Source organism: Bidens hawaiensis, unplaced genomic scaffold, assembly GCF_021521415.1.
Source record: "Bidens hawaiensis isolate Kalapana, Puna unplaced genomic scaffold, B.hawaiensis_p1.1 tig00001143_1, whole genome shotgun sequence".
In the NCBI taxonomy this organism is placed as follows: domain Eukaryota; kingdom Viridiplantae; phylum Streptophyta; class Magnoliopsida; order Asterales; family Asteraceae; genus Bidens; species Bidens hawaiensis.
This window is the reverse complement of record NW_027491065.1, coordinates 3471157-3484935: the sequence shown is the minus strand read 5'-3', so window position 1 is coordinate 3484935 and position 13779 is coordinate 3471157. Positions and strand designations below refer to the sequence as shown.

The 13779-nt window shown below is 35.4% G+C and overlaps 1 protein-coding gene across 1 annotated transcript; it reads left to right on the top strand.

Annotated features, from left to right (window-relative positions):
- Nucleotides 1-8665: 8665 nt before the first annotated feature.
- Nucleotides 8666-9640, top strand: LOC143560163 (uncharacterized). The gene has a single exon (XM_077048530.1). It carries the CDS (start codon nt 8666-8668, stop codon nt 9638-9640), a length of 975 nt encoding a protein of 324 aa, XP_076904645.1.
- The last annotated feature ends 4139 nt before the right edge of the window (nt 9641-13779 follow it).

Sequence of the window (13779 nt, the reverse complement as noted above, 5' to 3'; positions counted from 1 at the left end):
ACTTTCATGTACTTCGAGAAATAATCCCGTTGAAAAGTCAGAATCATGGCACGTTTCCCAAGGTATATGTGTGTCTTATAATATTGAGAAGAACTGATTCGGATGCCATAATGCAGAGCTCGAAACCCATACTTATAGGGAAAAATTTGGGACCCATCGCGTATTGCGATGGAGTCTGAAAATCTCCGTCACATAGAAACAAACTCGACTGCAATAGAGCCTAAAGTTAACTTTTCTAAGCAGTTTAACATACTTATATGGGGAAACAAAGCGCAATTTGATTCCCAATCGTATCGCGGATAGCTAAAGGTGAAATGTTTCAATATTTTTCAAACATCTTTTACATTATTTGCTATATTGATTTCGTTTATTAACATTGTGTTATTGTTAGATATACTGGCAATTCAAATATCCATGGTCGCGTCGGTCGGCTTTTAGTACATGTGGTCGTGTACTAGGTGCGCATAGAACAAGGTTATCAACTAACATCGTGGAAGCTTTGATTTGTACTCAAGATTGGTTGAGAAGATCGATGAAGCCAATGATATATATAATATCTTAAAAGATGACGATATTGCCATGGGTAATAGTAGTTCTTATTTATTTTTTTAATATATTTGGTTTTAAATAATATGTATTAACTTTCTTATTTTTATATGGAAATTGAGGTAGCAATAAACAAAGAAAAGGAAAAGGGTCAATGGAAAGATGACTAGCGAAGATTGAAAGAATGTTAACTTTCTTTGCATAAGTTAATTTTTTTTTAATTTTGATAAAAAAAAATTTGGACACTTTGTATGTTTTGGTATTCATTACTTGATTTTGAATGGATTTATATTATGGTTGATTTGTTTCATTTTTAGTTTTGGTATTATGTTTTTGTTGCAGTATAACGTTCTTGGTTGTGGTATTACGGTTTTGGTATTATAGATAATTGATTGTTGGTACCGTATCGTTACTAATACCTAGTTTAGTGGGGATTTAAAAAAAGAACAAAGGGGTACCAAAGCAAGTACCGGTACCCGTACCTGTACCATAAAATTCGGTACGGGTATGGTTACCAAGATTTACTGATTTTAGGTACGGGTACTTTCGCGTAAAGGTACGAGTACAGGTACGGTCCCAATCTCATCCCTAAGCTGACACTCATGCCTTCTGGATCATACTCTTCTGTCGTGGCTACCCTCTCTATTGTAGTAGGTATGTATGCTATCATAATGTTTAGGGTTGGAGGTCATGTGAGATTGAATGTGATCCATATCTCATTATTCAATTGATGTCTTATACAGAAAGGATAGATGACAACGATTTCCATAAGCTCATTATCTTGCAATAGTGTATTCCAAAATGTTTTGGCTAATGACTTTAAAATGTCATAACTTGTTGGGGCAGCCATGTGTAGCTAGAGCATCGCTGGCTGTCAGCTTTGAGGAACTTAACCAGAAACCGTCCAAGTGGGAGACCTTGGATTTTATGCACCGGTTCGGTTAAGTCAGTGCGGCTGACCGAGTTATGACCCGTGAGAGTTACACCTTGGGTAACGAGCATAAAACCCGCTTAAGTTAGTTAACCAGTAATGACTTGCAATAACGAGATGGTCATATTCAAGGACTGGACTTTGGAGTTAAAGATGGACTTGGTGGTCCAGTTAGGTCTAACTTATTTATTAGTTAACCTAAGCATTGTTTTGTGACAAATGATTATAAGAAAACCCTAGCCGCCAAGAGGTTCTCTCTCAACTCACCCCACTACCGCCGCCACCAGTTCCCTCCTGTCGCCGGTCACTGCCGTTGCCAGCAGCCGCACCGCTGTCACCACTCCTGCTTGTCGGTCTTCCCTGCCCGCCGGTCTTCTCCGACACTGCCGTACCTGCTGCCGCTCACCTTCGCCGCTGCCATTGTGCACCGCCACTGTCGTTGCTTTGTCTCGTTTGGTCAGTTAGCGAAGTTCGTTATCCTTTGGTATCTTAACCGGCTATTTATTAACCGAGGTAAAATTAAATATTGTCGGTTGTGAGGTTCCATATAAGTGATGATTACTTGTTTTGTTTTTTGCTAATAATTAATGTGATTAATGATTAGGAAATTTTTATTAAAACCGGGTTAAATTGTTAAACCGTTGACTGATCACCACTGAAACCTAACATGTGTATCATATTATCATGTTTTTCTATTAATAAGACGTATAACTGATAAAAATGACTTGTAATAACGAGATGGTCATATTATCATGTTTTTCTATTAATGACTTGCAATAACGAGATGGTCATATTCAAGGACTGGACTTTGGAGTTAAAGATGGACTTGGTGGTCTAGTTAGGTCTAACTTATTTATTAGTTAACCTAAGCATTGTTTTGTGACAAATGATTATAAGAAAACCCTAGCCGCCAAGAGGTTCTCTCTCAACTCACCCCACTACCGCCGCCACCAGTTCCCTCCTGTCGCCGGTCACTGCCGTTGCCAGCAGCCGCACCGCTGTCACCACTCCTGCTCGTCGGTCTTCCCTGCCCGCCGGTCTTCTCCGACACTGCCGTACCTGCTGCCGCTCACCTTCGCCGCTGCCATTGTGCACCGCCACTGTCGTTGCTTTGTCTCGTTTGGTCAGTTAGCGAAGTTCGTTATCCTTTGGTATCTTAACCGGCTATTTATTAACCGAGGTAAAATTAAATATTGTCGGTTGTGAGGTTCCATATAAGTGATGATTACTTGTTTTGTTTTTTGCTAATAATTAATGTGATTAATGATTAGGAAATTTTTATTAAAACCGGGTTAAATTGTTAAACCGTTGACTGATCACCACTGAAACGTAACATGTGTATCATATTATCATGTTTTTCTATTAATAAGACGTATAACTGATAAACAAGTAAATAAGATTGCCATTCAAAAAGAAAGAAAAATACCTATTATTTTTTTGTCGGATGGATTTTGGAACTTTATAGTTTTTATTATTGTTTTAGGTGTTTATAAACTACAAATATAACCCATAACATGTACATAAAATCGATTGGCATCATTTCATTTTCCAGCTAGATGTAATTGTTTAGTTGTATAATAAAGTAGAATCCGAACCACCAGATATATTATCAAACATTTAATAACTACATTCAAGCAGTGTATATATGTTTTAAACCATATATATAAATCTATATTATAAGGTTTGGTCGAACATGTGACAAGAAATATTTTAATCTTAAACAAATACGTACAAAACATATAAAATAATCATCCAAGAAGAAATATCTAATTTCAAAAATACGAGAAATAGGCAGAAGAATACATGTGAGAAACGTATTTGTTTGATATTTTCGGGTATTGTAACCTTATATTTTAGAACAACACAGCACAACTCATCTAACTTAATGCATAGCTAGACTCAAAACTCTCAACCTTTAGAAGAGAGGATGTCATTTAACACCCCCAATATACCATTGGTTTTGAAACTCGTTAAATTTCTTATTGATTTTGGAGCACTAGTGCAACATTGGATGGCTTAATTACCGGACTTGTGTTTTGTCTTTCTTTTTTAAGCAAGACAAACAATACATTAGTACCACCAAACTGTCACCACCTGTTTGCAACAATATCATAAGGATGCCAAAAACTCACCAACGGAAGCATGATTTATATCATAGAATTATTAACAAAAAATATTCATTTTATGCAATTATGCATGCATACATATCAAATTAACTAACAATCCAAAACATAGGATGCTGAATTAACTATATAACAATCCATAGCATATCAGTATGGTCAACGTATCTTTGCAAAATCCGAAACTGCCACGACAACCTTTTGTCACCCATGTTGCAACCCTGATAACCGACACTGAAACTAAAAGGTCTTTCTCCACCTCTTCTAAGCATATATCAAGCTTTTTGCCACGAGGGACCGCTAATGACCATTTTTGTAATTCAACACCATTTGTTATATTCCTACTCATGCAAGTCATGTAATAGTCGTCACAATTGAAAACTCACAATCTCTTTCTATATACTCTTCATGTATTTTTTCACCCTTGACAGTATGATTCTATCTCAATCTTCCAACCTCACTCTCTTGTGTCTGTCTCGCTGGCCTCACATCTCGTTTCCTTAGATGCCATCCTATGCCATCAGCAATGCAACTTGTTGAGCTTAACTGGTGAGTCATTTTTCAAACTTGAGTTTGATTTGTTTATTTTCTATTAGCTATTTTATTTGTTTACAAGTTATACATTTTTATATATTATAATTAAATATAAAAGTATAGAGCATGATATATATTATCAATTTGTTCTTATCAGAATTACATGTATACTAACTATTTTTATGTAATTTTAATATTTATAAAAATGATATTAAAGTTATATAAACAGCTTATACGTTTAAAGTTGTGAGACCAGTAAAAGTTGGTATGTGAGGCTCGAGCTCCAGTTCAAGCTGATTTTTAAATTAGTTCCAATCTAGCCTCAAGTTAATGAATGATAAATTAAACTTGGCTATGATCAAACTTTTAACAAAATTTATTTTGTTATCATAGCCAGACTTTTAACAAAATTTATTTATGTGTAGAGTGTAAGGAGGAGAGGTGCGTATGCGATAAAGGCAAATCAGAGATAGTGCCCAGAATATAAACACCTCAACCTTTTCGGCCAAATAGGGTATCCCATTTAGGGGACCACACTACCCGATGAAATTAGGATGAGATAGATAGCATGTGTGTGTAGAGGGGAGAGAGAAAGAGTTAGGGTAGCTGAGTATAGTGTTGTCTGCTGCTTAAATAGTTTAGGGTAGTATAAGCGATAAATTACATGGTATTATGGGATTGGTATGGTACCTTGGTCCTTGCGTGACGACCTCTCTAAGAGCATTCCTGACAGGTTTCCCTAAATTCGGAAACAACTGTTGAAAGTACAGAAGCTGATGTCCAAAGTGCTTCGCCCGCCAGAATGCCTCCTTGGTTAGGTATGAAGCCAAGCCGATACATACGATAGGGGAAGGAAGGACCCCCATTTCATAGCGCCTGGGGATAGATTATCTAGATTATTGTGAGCGTGTTCTCTATATTATATAGAGTAGTTGACTAGTTGTTAGTAGTTATGAGTAAAGCAGATAGAGAAACTTTTTTTTATGAGTAAATTTGACGAACATTGTTCACCATTTATAATTTTTTAATGTTTGTGAGTGAATGAGAGAAAACATGAAATGACAAAAATATAAAATGATATTATTTAATTGAAAACGAGAGAGTAAAATTTAATGGTTTTTAATATAATTATAGAGATGGGACAGAGATGTTGCTAGAATCAATGTTGTTGAAACAGGATCGGACCGGCCGGTCTAACTGGGATTCGGCCCAGTGACCGGTCCGGTTCTACGTATCTCGTTCGGTTCCTAGAAAATTGGCCGGTTTGACCGGAGAACCGGACTGGTTAAACCGGCTTACTCTAAAAAAAATAATTTTGTTTTGTTTGAAAATCTTATTTTGAGTCTTAACGAGATTTTTTGGACAAAACTTGTTTGGCTGGTCTAATAGGTTAGAAAGATGGCTCGTCAAGTTTACTGTTCGATCTGGTTATGAAACTTTAGCTAGAATGCTTTAAGTAAAGGGACATTTACATATTTTCTCTTCCTAAACTTTAAAATTACATATTTTTCCAAACTATGCTTAAAAAGCATTATAAATTTTACATTAAAAACTTGTATTTTGAAGAAGTATGTAATTTTAAAGGTTTAGGAAGGAAAAATATGTAACTATCCCTTAAGTAAACGTATGACATAGACCAAAATTTACGGTCAACGCTAAATCATCGTAGACATCATCAACGCGTATACTCGGCTATCAATGAGCCCACCATTTGACTAACATTTACTACATCTGACCCTCCTTTTATTATTTAATATAATATAATTTTTAATTATAAGTTTTTTCAAAACCGAATCTACCCCATGTGACTCCAACTGAACAAAAGAAACCGAACTAGTTTTGTGAATTCAATTGATTTATTTAATTATTGAATCTCAACTATTAACTCTATTTATTTATTAAGTGCTCATGTTTGAAACCTTTTTCAACGGTTTTCTCTATTAATGAGTTTTCTTCGTGTTGGTCCTCTGAATGAGTTTGATTCGAAACATTAAAATTACCATAGACGGTTTACATCTGTCTAAAAAAACTTAAATATTGAAGTTAGTTCTAAACATTATTTAAAAAAAAAACTATATTTTATTAATTAGTTATAGTCTTGCCCTCTTCTTTTCTTTTCTTTTCTTTTTTTTTTCTTTTTTTATCATAGGTTGTAGCTATTAGCACACCATACTTTAATAAAATAAATTGAGCATAATTTTTTTTTAAATAAAATAATCTAGCTATATTCAACAAAGTGGCAACGAATATTTTTCAACTTGCATAGTGAGGTCAGCTATGTCTTACAAGACAAATACATTTCTATACTAAACAAGTCAATAACATTTTTTAGTAGACAAATGGTACATAAGTGGTTTGAAAAATTCAACAGAAGCCTTTAAAACTTACATTAATAGAAAGTGTTCACCGCAATATTTAGGGATGTGCAAAACGAGTATTGTTGCTGTTAGTTGCGATCGGTATCAAGTTTTGAGTTTTTATACCGATATAGTATTGGTGAATTTTGCATTCAATATCGATACCCTACTGGTACAATATTTAATTGAACATTTCGTTACCGGTACCGGTACTAGAAATTTAGGAAAATCGGTAAAGGTTATACCTAATGTAATACACGAGCTGGTAATAGAACATAAACATCAAAAACCATTAACTTTAAATAATATACAAATTTATATTCTAAAAGTCTATAAAATCAGGGTGCAAAGATTTTTGTTCAATGCTCACTTGGGAAGAAGTTAGAAATACTTCCAGCCTACTGTCATGATTGGTAGAAATACTTTCTGCCTTTTGTCATGATTGGTCAAAAAATAACCTTTACTGTTGTAATTTTATCCAAGAATATATTTGACTTCTTTTACCAATAAAATGAAGAAAATGAGTAAGAACTCAAAAAAAGGTGATATAAGTAAAGCTTGGAGGACCAACTTGGACAGGTCGTGGAACAGGATGCTCAAATATATTTCCTTCACGAAACGCTTAGTAATTTGATCATGAGACTTCTTCACCACTACTAAGCATACAACACACATAGTAATAAACAATATTTACTTCATGAGAACCGGGCGCAGACAGACTTGATATTGAGAATCAAGAATGCACATGATGAAGCACTTAAAGAAGGAGACCTTAAGGAAAAGGAAACTAATGAAATAAAAAACCGTTTAGTGGCCGCCAAGGACGGAACGCTAAGAAACAAAAGTAGAATTTGGATTCCGAAGTTAGGAAAATGATGTGATGTAAATTACACATATTTTAAATACTAATTTCTCCTTTTTTTTCTTCTTCTTTTTATTTCTATTTTATATTAAATTATTGTAGGACATGCACTGAATTTGATATTATTTTGATTTCAAGGTACAAATGATGGCAACTTGACGTTTTGAACGCTTATACTACGGGTCTTGGGATTAATACGATTGAAGAATTAAAGACAAGAAGAAGATTCTGATTTCGAGTTTCCCGATGGACCGCCGCGAATTAAAGAATTCAAGATAGTGGCGATGTCAATGTCGGTTGCATCACCACGATGGGCCGTCGAGGATCCCCCGACGGTCCACCGCCAGCCTGCTGAGACAGCAACTTTGGAAAGCCGTTTAATGCTCTATTCTTGATCCTTTTACATAATTTTTCGCCATAAACTAAAAACGTTGCATCTAGAGACACAGGAAGAGCAGTTTGTTAAAGAGAAGATCGGTCGGAGAAAGAACGATAAATTAAGCGAGTCTTAGGGTCAGTTTTCATATAGACTTTTAGAATATAAATTTGTTGAACATGTCTACCTCTTATTCATATGGTATGAATATCGAGCATGAGAGACTAAAAACCTTCATTTGCCTAGGATGAGTTAAATAATGTGAGCGCATATGTTAACATATGTGGTGCATATGTTTACTCAACATATGCGGCGCATTTGTAGTTATATATATAGTTTGTTTGCTTTCATTTGTAAGTAACTTTTGATTCCAGAGCAATAAAATTTCTCTCTTCCCAGCATTTCTTTCATGTTATTGTTTATACGATTACATGGTATGAGAGCACAGCTATTAAGGCCTGCTCTTCATTTTAAACTGGATTTTCATCTTTTTTTCGGGTTTTTTTATTCATCAGCCGTTTTCTCTGGATTATTGATCTTTTGATCAATATATTTAGGTTGTTACTCCTTTTCAGCTTGTTTTCTTCTCTTTTCTTCCTTAATTTCCTTCTTTTTCGTCTCTTTTATCACTTTCTCGGGTTTTCAACCGTCAAAATTTCTTCAAACTTTCACCGATTGTTCCTTTTACTTTTGTTTTAAACCCTACAAAGTTTCATCCTCAAAATCCAATCCCAAAATGTCAATATTTGTTTCTATTCTTTCCAGCGCATATGTCTTAGACGTATCACCGCATAAGTCTAGCATATATCTCATTCTAGCGCATATGTCTACATGTCCAACATATGCGCCGCATATGTTATGTGGTGCATATTTTTTTTTCTCAGCGCATAAGTCCTTTTTCTTCTCGTTCTTTGTTCGTTTTTCGGTTTTTTTTTCTAAATGGAAGTCCCTAATACTTCCTTTGTTCAAAACCTCACAATTGATTCATCTAATCCTCTTTACCTTCATCCATCTGATCACCCAGACATGATTCTCGTCTCAAAATTCTTTGACGGCAATGGTTATGGAGCCTGGAAACTAGCAATGACTATTGCTCTTTCCGCTAAAAACAAACTTGGGTTCATTAATAACACCGTCCCTATGCCGGCTAATCAAGCACATCTTGCCCTCTGGCAAAGGTGTAATTATATGGTGATATCTTGGATTCTCAACACTCTTAATCATGATATTCGTGATAGTGTTCTGTATGCCGAAACAGCTCAAACTCTTTGGAACGAGCTTAATGCAAGATATGGACAAGCATGTGGTGCTAGAGTCCATCAACTTCAAAAGAATCTCTATCAAATCTCCCAAGGAAGTAGTGGCATTGCTACTTATTTTGCTAAGATGAAATCCTATTGTGACGAGTTGAATGCTGTCAATTTCATTCCTTTTTGCACATGTGGGGCTGCTCATGCTTTTGCCAAAAAAGAGGAAGATCAAAGGCTAATTCGGTTTCTTGTTGGACTGAATCCAAACTATAATATGATCAGAAGCAATATTTTGATGATGCAGCCTCTTCCCTCTATTGATCGTGCTTATGGGATCTTGATACAAGATGAAAAACAGAGAGAAATTCACACAACCACCACTGATCTCATCGCATCCTCTGCTTCTATGCATGCTAATACTGCAGGACCGGTCAGTGGTGGATCAGCAAAAAATAGAAGAACTCTGGTGTGTACTCATTGTAAAAGGAATGGAATGTCGGTGAGAAAATGTTATAAGTTGATTGGTTTTCCAAAGGACTATAAATTTGCTAAAGGAAAGAGGTTTGCTAATCTTGCTGAAGAACAAGAACAAAATGATCATCAAAATGCTGATAAGCAAGGAATAACTCAACAACAGTATCATGAGTTGATGGTTTTGTTGTAGCAAAACAAACTCCAACCTGGGACTTCTAATGCTTTTGCTGCTAACAACGCTACAACCATCAATCATGACTCTTTCAGAGGTATCATGTCTTGTAATTCTTCTAAATCTTCTTCGAAATGGATTATTGACACTGGTGGTACAAATGATCATATGTGCCATGATCAAAATTTTTTTTCAAGCTTCCTTTATACAAAATCCAATTTTTATCACTCTTCCTAATGGCACCAGTGTTACAGTTCATCAGTATGGGATTGTTCCTTTAACTAATAACCTTTCTTTGTCCATAGTTCCTTTGGTACCACATTTTAAAAATAATCTTCTTTCTGTTTAAAGATTATGTTATGATACTGATGGTACTGTTCTTTTCTCTAAACACAATTGTGTTTTACAGGCCCCTTTTCTGAATAGCCATCTGGTTCTTGGTGAAATGCTCAATGGTCTTTATATTCTTGAAGCCACCAAGACTTTTGCTACTAATTCTTTTCTTTTCAATAAATCTTGTAACTCTGCTGTAACCGTTGAAATTTGGCATAATCGTCTAGGACATTTGCCAGTTTAAAAATTGAAACAATTATCTTTCATTTCTAATTCATCTTTCAAGTCTATCGAGCATTGTGATATTTTTCCTAAGGCAAGACAACATAAAATGCCTTTTCCTATTTGCTCTACATCTACTAGCAAAATTTTTGAGCTAATCCATATTGATGTTTGGGGGCCTTATCATACAGCTACTTATAATGGCTTAAGATATTTTTTAACCATTGTGGATGATTATAGCAGAACCACTTAGACACATTTGCTTTCCACTAAAAGCAATGATATTCCTATTCTTCAATCTTTCTTGAAATGGTTAGCAATCAATTTGGCACCACTGTCAAATGCATTCGATCTGATAATGCTTTTGAACTAGGGACTGGACTAGTTCAACGTGCTTACTTATTAAGTAAAGGCATTATTCATTAGACAACTTGTGTCTCTGTTCCTCAACAAAATGGTGTTGTTGAATGAAAGCATAAACATTTGCTTGAAACATCGAGAGACTTAATGTTTCAATCTAAACTTACAGTTTAGTTTTGGGGTGACTGTGTTTTGACAGCAACACATTTAATCAATCGTTTCCCCACTGAGATCCTTAACAATAAAACCCCGTATGAGGTTTTGACAGGAAAACTTCCTTCTTATGCTCACATGAAGTCTTTTGGTTGCCTTGCTTACGCTTCCACTTTAAGTCATGGAAGGGACAATTCAAACCATGGGCTGTTCCTTGTGTTTTTCTGGGATATCCTCTTGGTAAAAAGGCTTATCGTTTGTATGATCTTGACACAAATAAAATCATCATATCAAGAGATGTCGTTTTCTTTGAAGCTTTATTCCCTTCAATCACAAAATCCAATGAAAGATTTATTTTTCCATCCATTGATATCATCAATCAATTCTTTGGTGATCCTTCCTCTACTTCCGCTTCTAATTCAATTCCAGATTCTATTCCTAATTCTTATGCTGCTTCTGATATTCCTGTTCCTCCTTATACTCCTGTTCCTTCTTATACTGATCCACCTGTAGAAGGTCTTCCAGAACTTCTGTTCCTCCTTCTTATTTGAATGATTTTGTCTGTAATCATTCTGATTCTTCTCACCATTGCTTACACACGATCACTAATTCGTGCTCCTCTTCTGTGTCTTGTTCTTCTTCTCAACTTCTTTCTTCCAGTCAAATTCTCACAACAGCTATATCTGAATTACATGAGCCTACTTCATACATAGAAGCTGCAAATATTCCTGCATGGCAAGATGCCATGAAAGCAGAGTTTCAGGCTCTTGAGAATACTAATACTTGGGCTGTTGTTGATCTTCCTCATGGAAAAAAGGCTATTAAGAGCAAATGGGTGTTAAAAGTTAAACACCGAGCAGATGGCACTGTTGAACATTGTAAAGCCCTATTGGTGGTCAGAGGAGATACTCAAAAGGAAGGGATTGATTATAATGACACTTTTTCTCCTGTTGTCAAAATGACTACCATTCGCAGTCTTGTTGCTATTGCTACCAAACGAAGTTGGCCCTGTTTTCAACTTGATGTTAACAATGCTTTTCTTCATGGGGATTTAGATGAGGAAATTTACATGCATTCACTTCCCGGTATGGACCTTCCTAATCATCAAGTGCTTAAGCTTCAAAAGTCTTTATACTGCTTAAAACAGGCATCTCGGTAATGATATGGAAAATTGTCCACTGCTCTAAAAACACGAGGGTACATGTGTTCCTAGAATGATCACTCTTTGTTTTCAAAATCTAGGGGATCCACGGTGGTTTATGTCGCTGTATATGTTGATGACATATTGATCACTAGGAACAATCTGGAGGAGATTAATATTCTTAAATATTTTCATGATTTTAAAGATCGTGGGCGTCTGAACTATTTCTTAGGATTGGAGGTTCTTTATACTACGAATGGTGTCATCATGTCCCAACACAAATTTGCTAGGGGCATGCTTTCAGAATTGATACTTCCAATCTTTCTGTTAGTGGTTCTTCATTACCACATCATTTACAACTCAAGGTTCATGAGGGTCTTCCTATCGATAACCCTTTACAATTCAGGAAACTTGTTGGGAAACTCAATTATCTTACTCATATTGCTTTTGCTGTCCAATTCTTAAGCTAGTTCATGCAAGATTCAAGGCTTCCTCATTGGAATGCGGCTCTTCATTCTCTTTCTTATGTGAAGGGTACTTTATCTCAAGGCTTATTTTTCAACAATAATCCTTCTTTTGAATTACATGCTTTCTGTGATTCGGATTAGGCAGCATGCCGTAATACACGAAGATTGGTCAGTGGGTTTTATGTTTCTCTTGGTGGTTCTCCTATTTCCTGGAAATCCAAGAAACAACCTACTATTTTCTTGAGTTCTGCTGAAGCTGAGTATCGCTCACTTCGTCGTGTTATAGCTGAGCTTGCATGGTTAACTAGACTTTTTACTGGGTTTAATGTTCCTTGTTACCCTCAAGTGTGACAGTCAAGCTGCAATCTTTCATAAGTGAACAAAGCATATAGAGATTGATTGTCATTTTGTTTGTGAAAAATTACAGAAGGTCTCATTAATCTCATACATATGAAGACTGATGATCAACTTGCGGATTTGTTTACAAAAAGCTTGCCAGGACCTCATTTTCATGAGCTTTTGCGCAAGTTGGGGTTTTCTCAACCTCCAGCTTGGGGGGGGGGGGGGGGGGGGGTTGAGGTGTATATGTTGACATATGTAGCGCATATGTTTACTCAACATATGCGGCGCATATGTAGTTGTATATATAGTTTGTTTGCTTTCATTTGTAGGTAACTTTTGATTCCAGAGCAATAAAATTTCACTCTTCCCTGCATTTCTTTCTTTTCTTTCTTGTTATTGTTTACACGATTACAAATAATGATTGACTAATATAATTTTTGAATTTTATACGAGTTGCATTTGATTTCTATCTTTTGTATTATCATCATGTTTAGAACCGATTTTATGCTCAAGCCACTGATTTGATGTTGATGTCATGTGTATAAATCCTGCTTGATCTTGATTTCGTTCTTTGTGTTATAATATTAGGATTGAAAGTTTGCTAGATACTTTGTGTGTCTTTTTATATTATGGTAGACGTCACCATAGAATTTATTATCATTGATTCATTTTATATTAGCAGTACATCTCTTGCTAGTCGGATCAGATGGTAGGAGTTAGTTTATCTTGCTACCTGGTTTTACTTAGTAGTTGATTTGAGATCACATAGAATTTTCATGCTAATTAGGCTTTACGTCTTATTTAAACCATTATCCTATTGCGTAAAGTGTCGAATCCTGACCTTAAGGTATCTTGATAATGAGATTGATCATGTGATCTATCAATCGGGAACCATATAATATCTGTCATGTGCTTATAATCAATTAATTGATATGAATTATGCTTGCTTCTGAGACTGATCAACTAATTTAGTGAACTCTTTGAAACCGGTATGTACATTGTTAGAACCCGCCACTCCATTAGTTGTCATTATACTTTACCTATCCTAGGTAAATATCATTTTTATTATTTTTTACAACTCTATGTCAATTCATTTCTTTATTATTTAAAATTGTTTCTAAAAACCACCCTAAAATTTT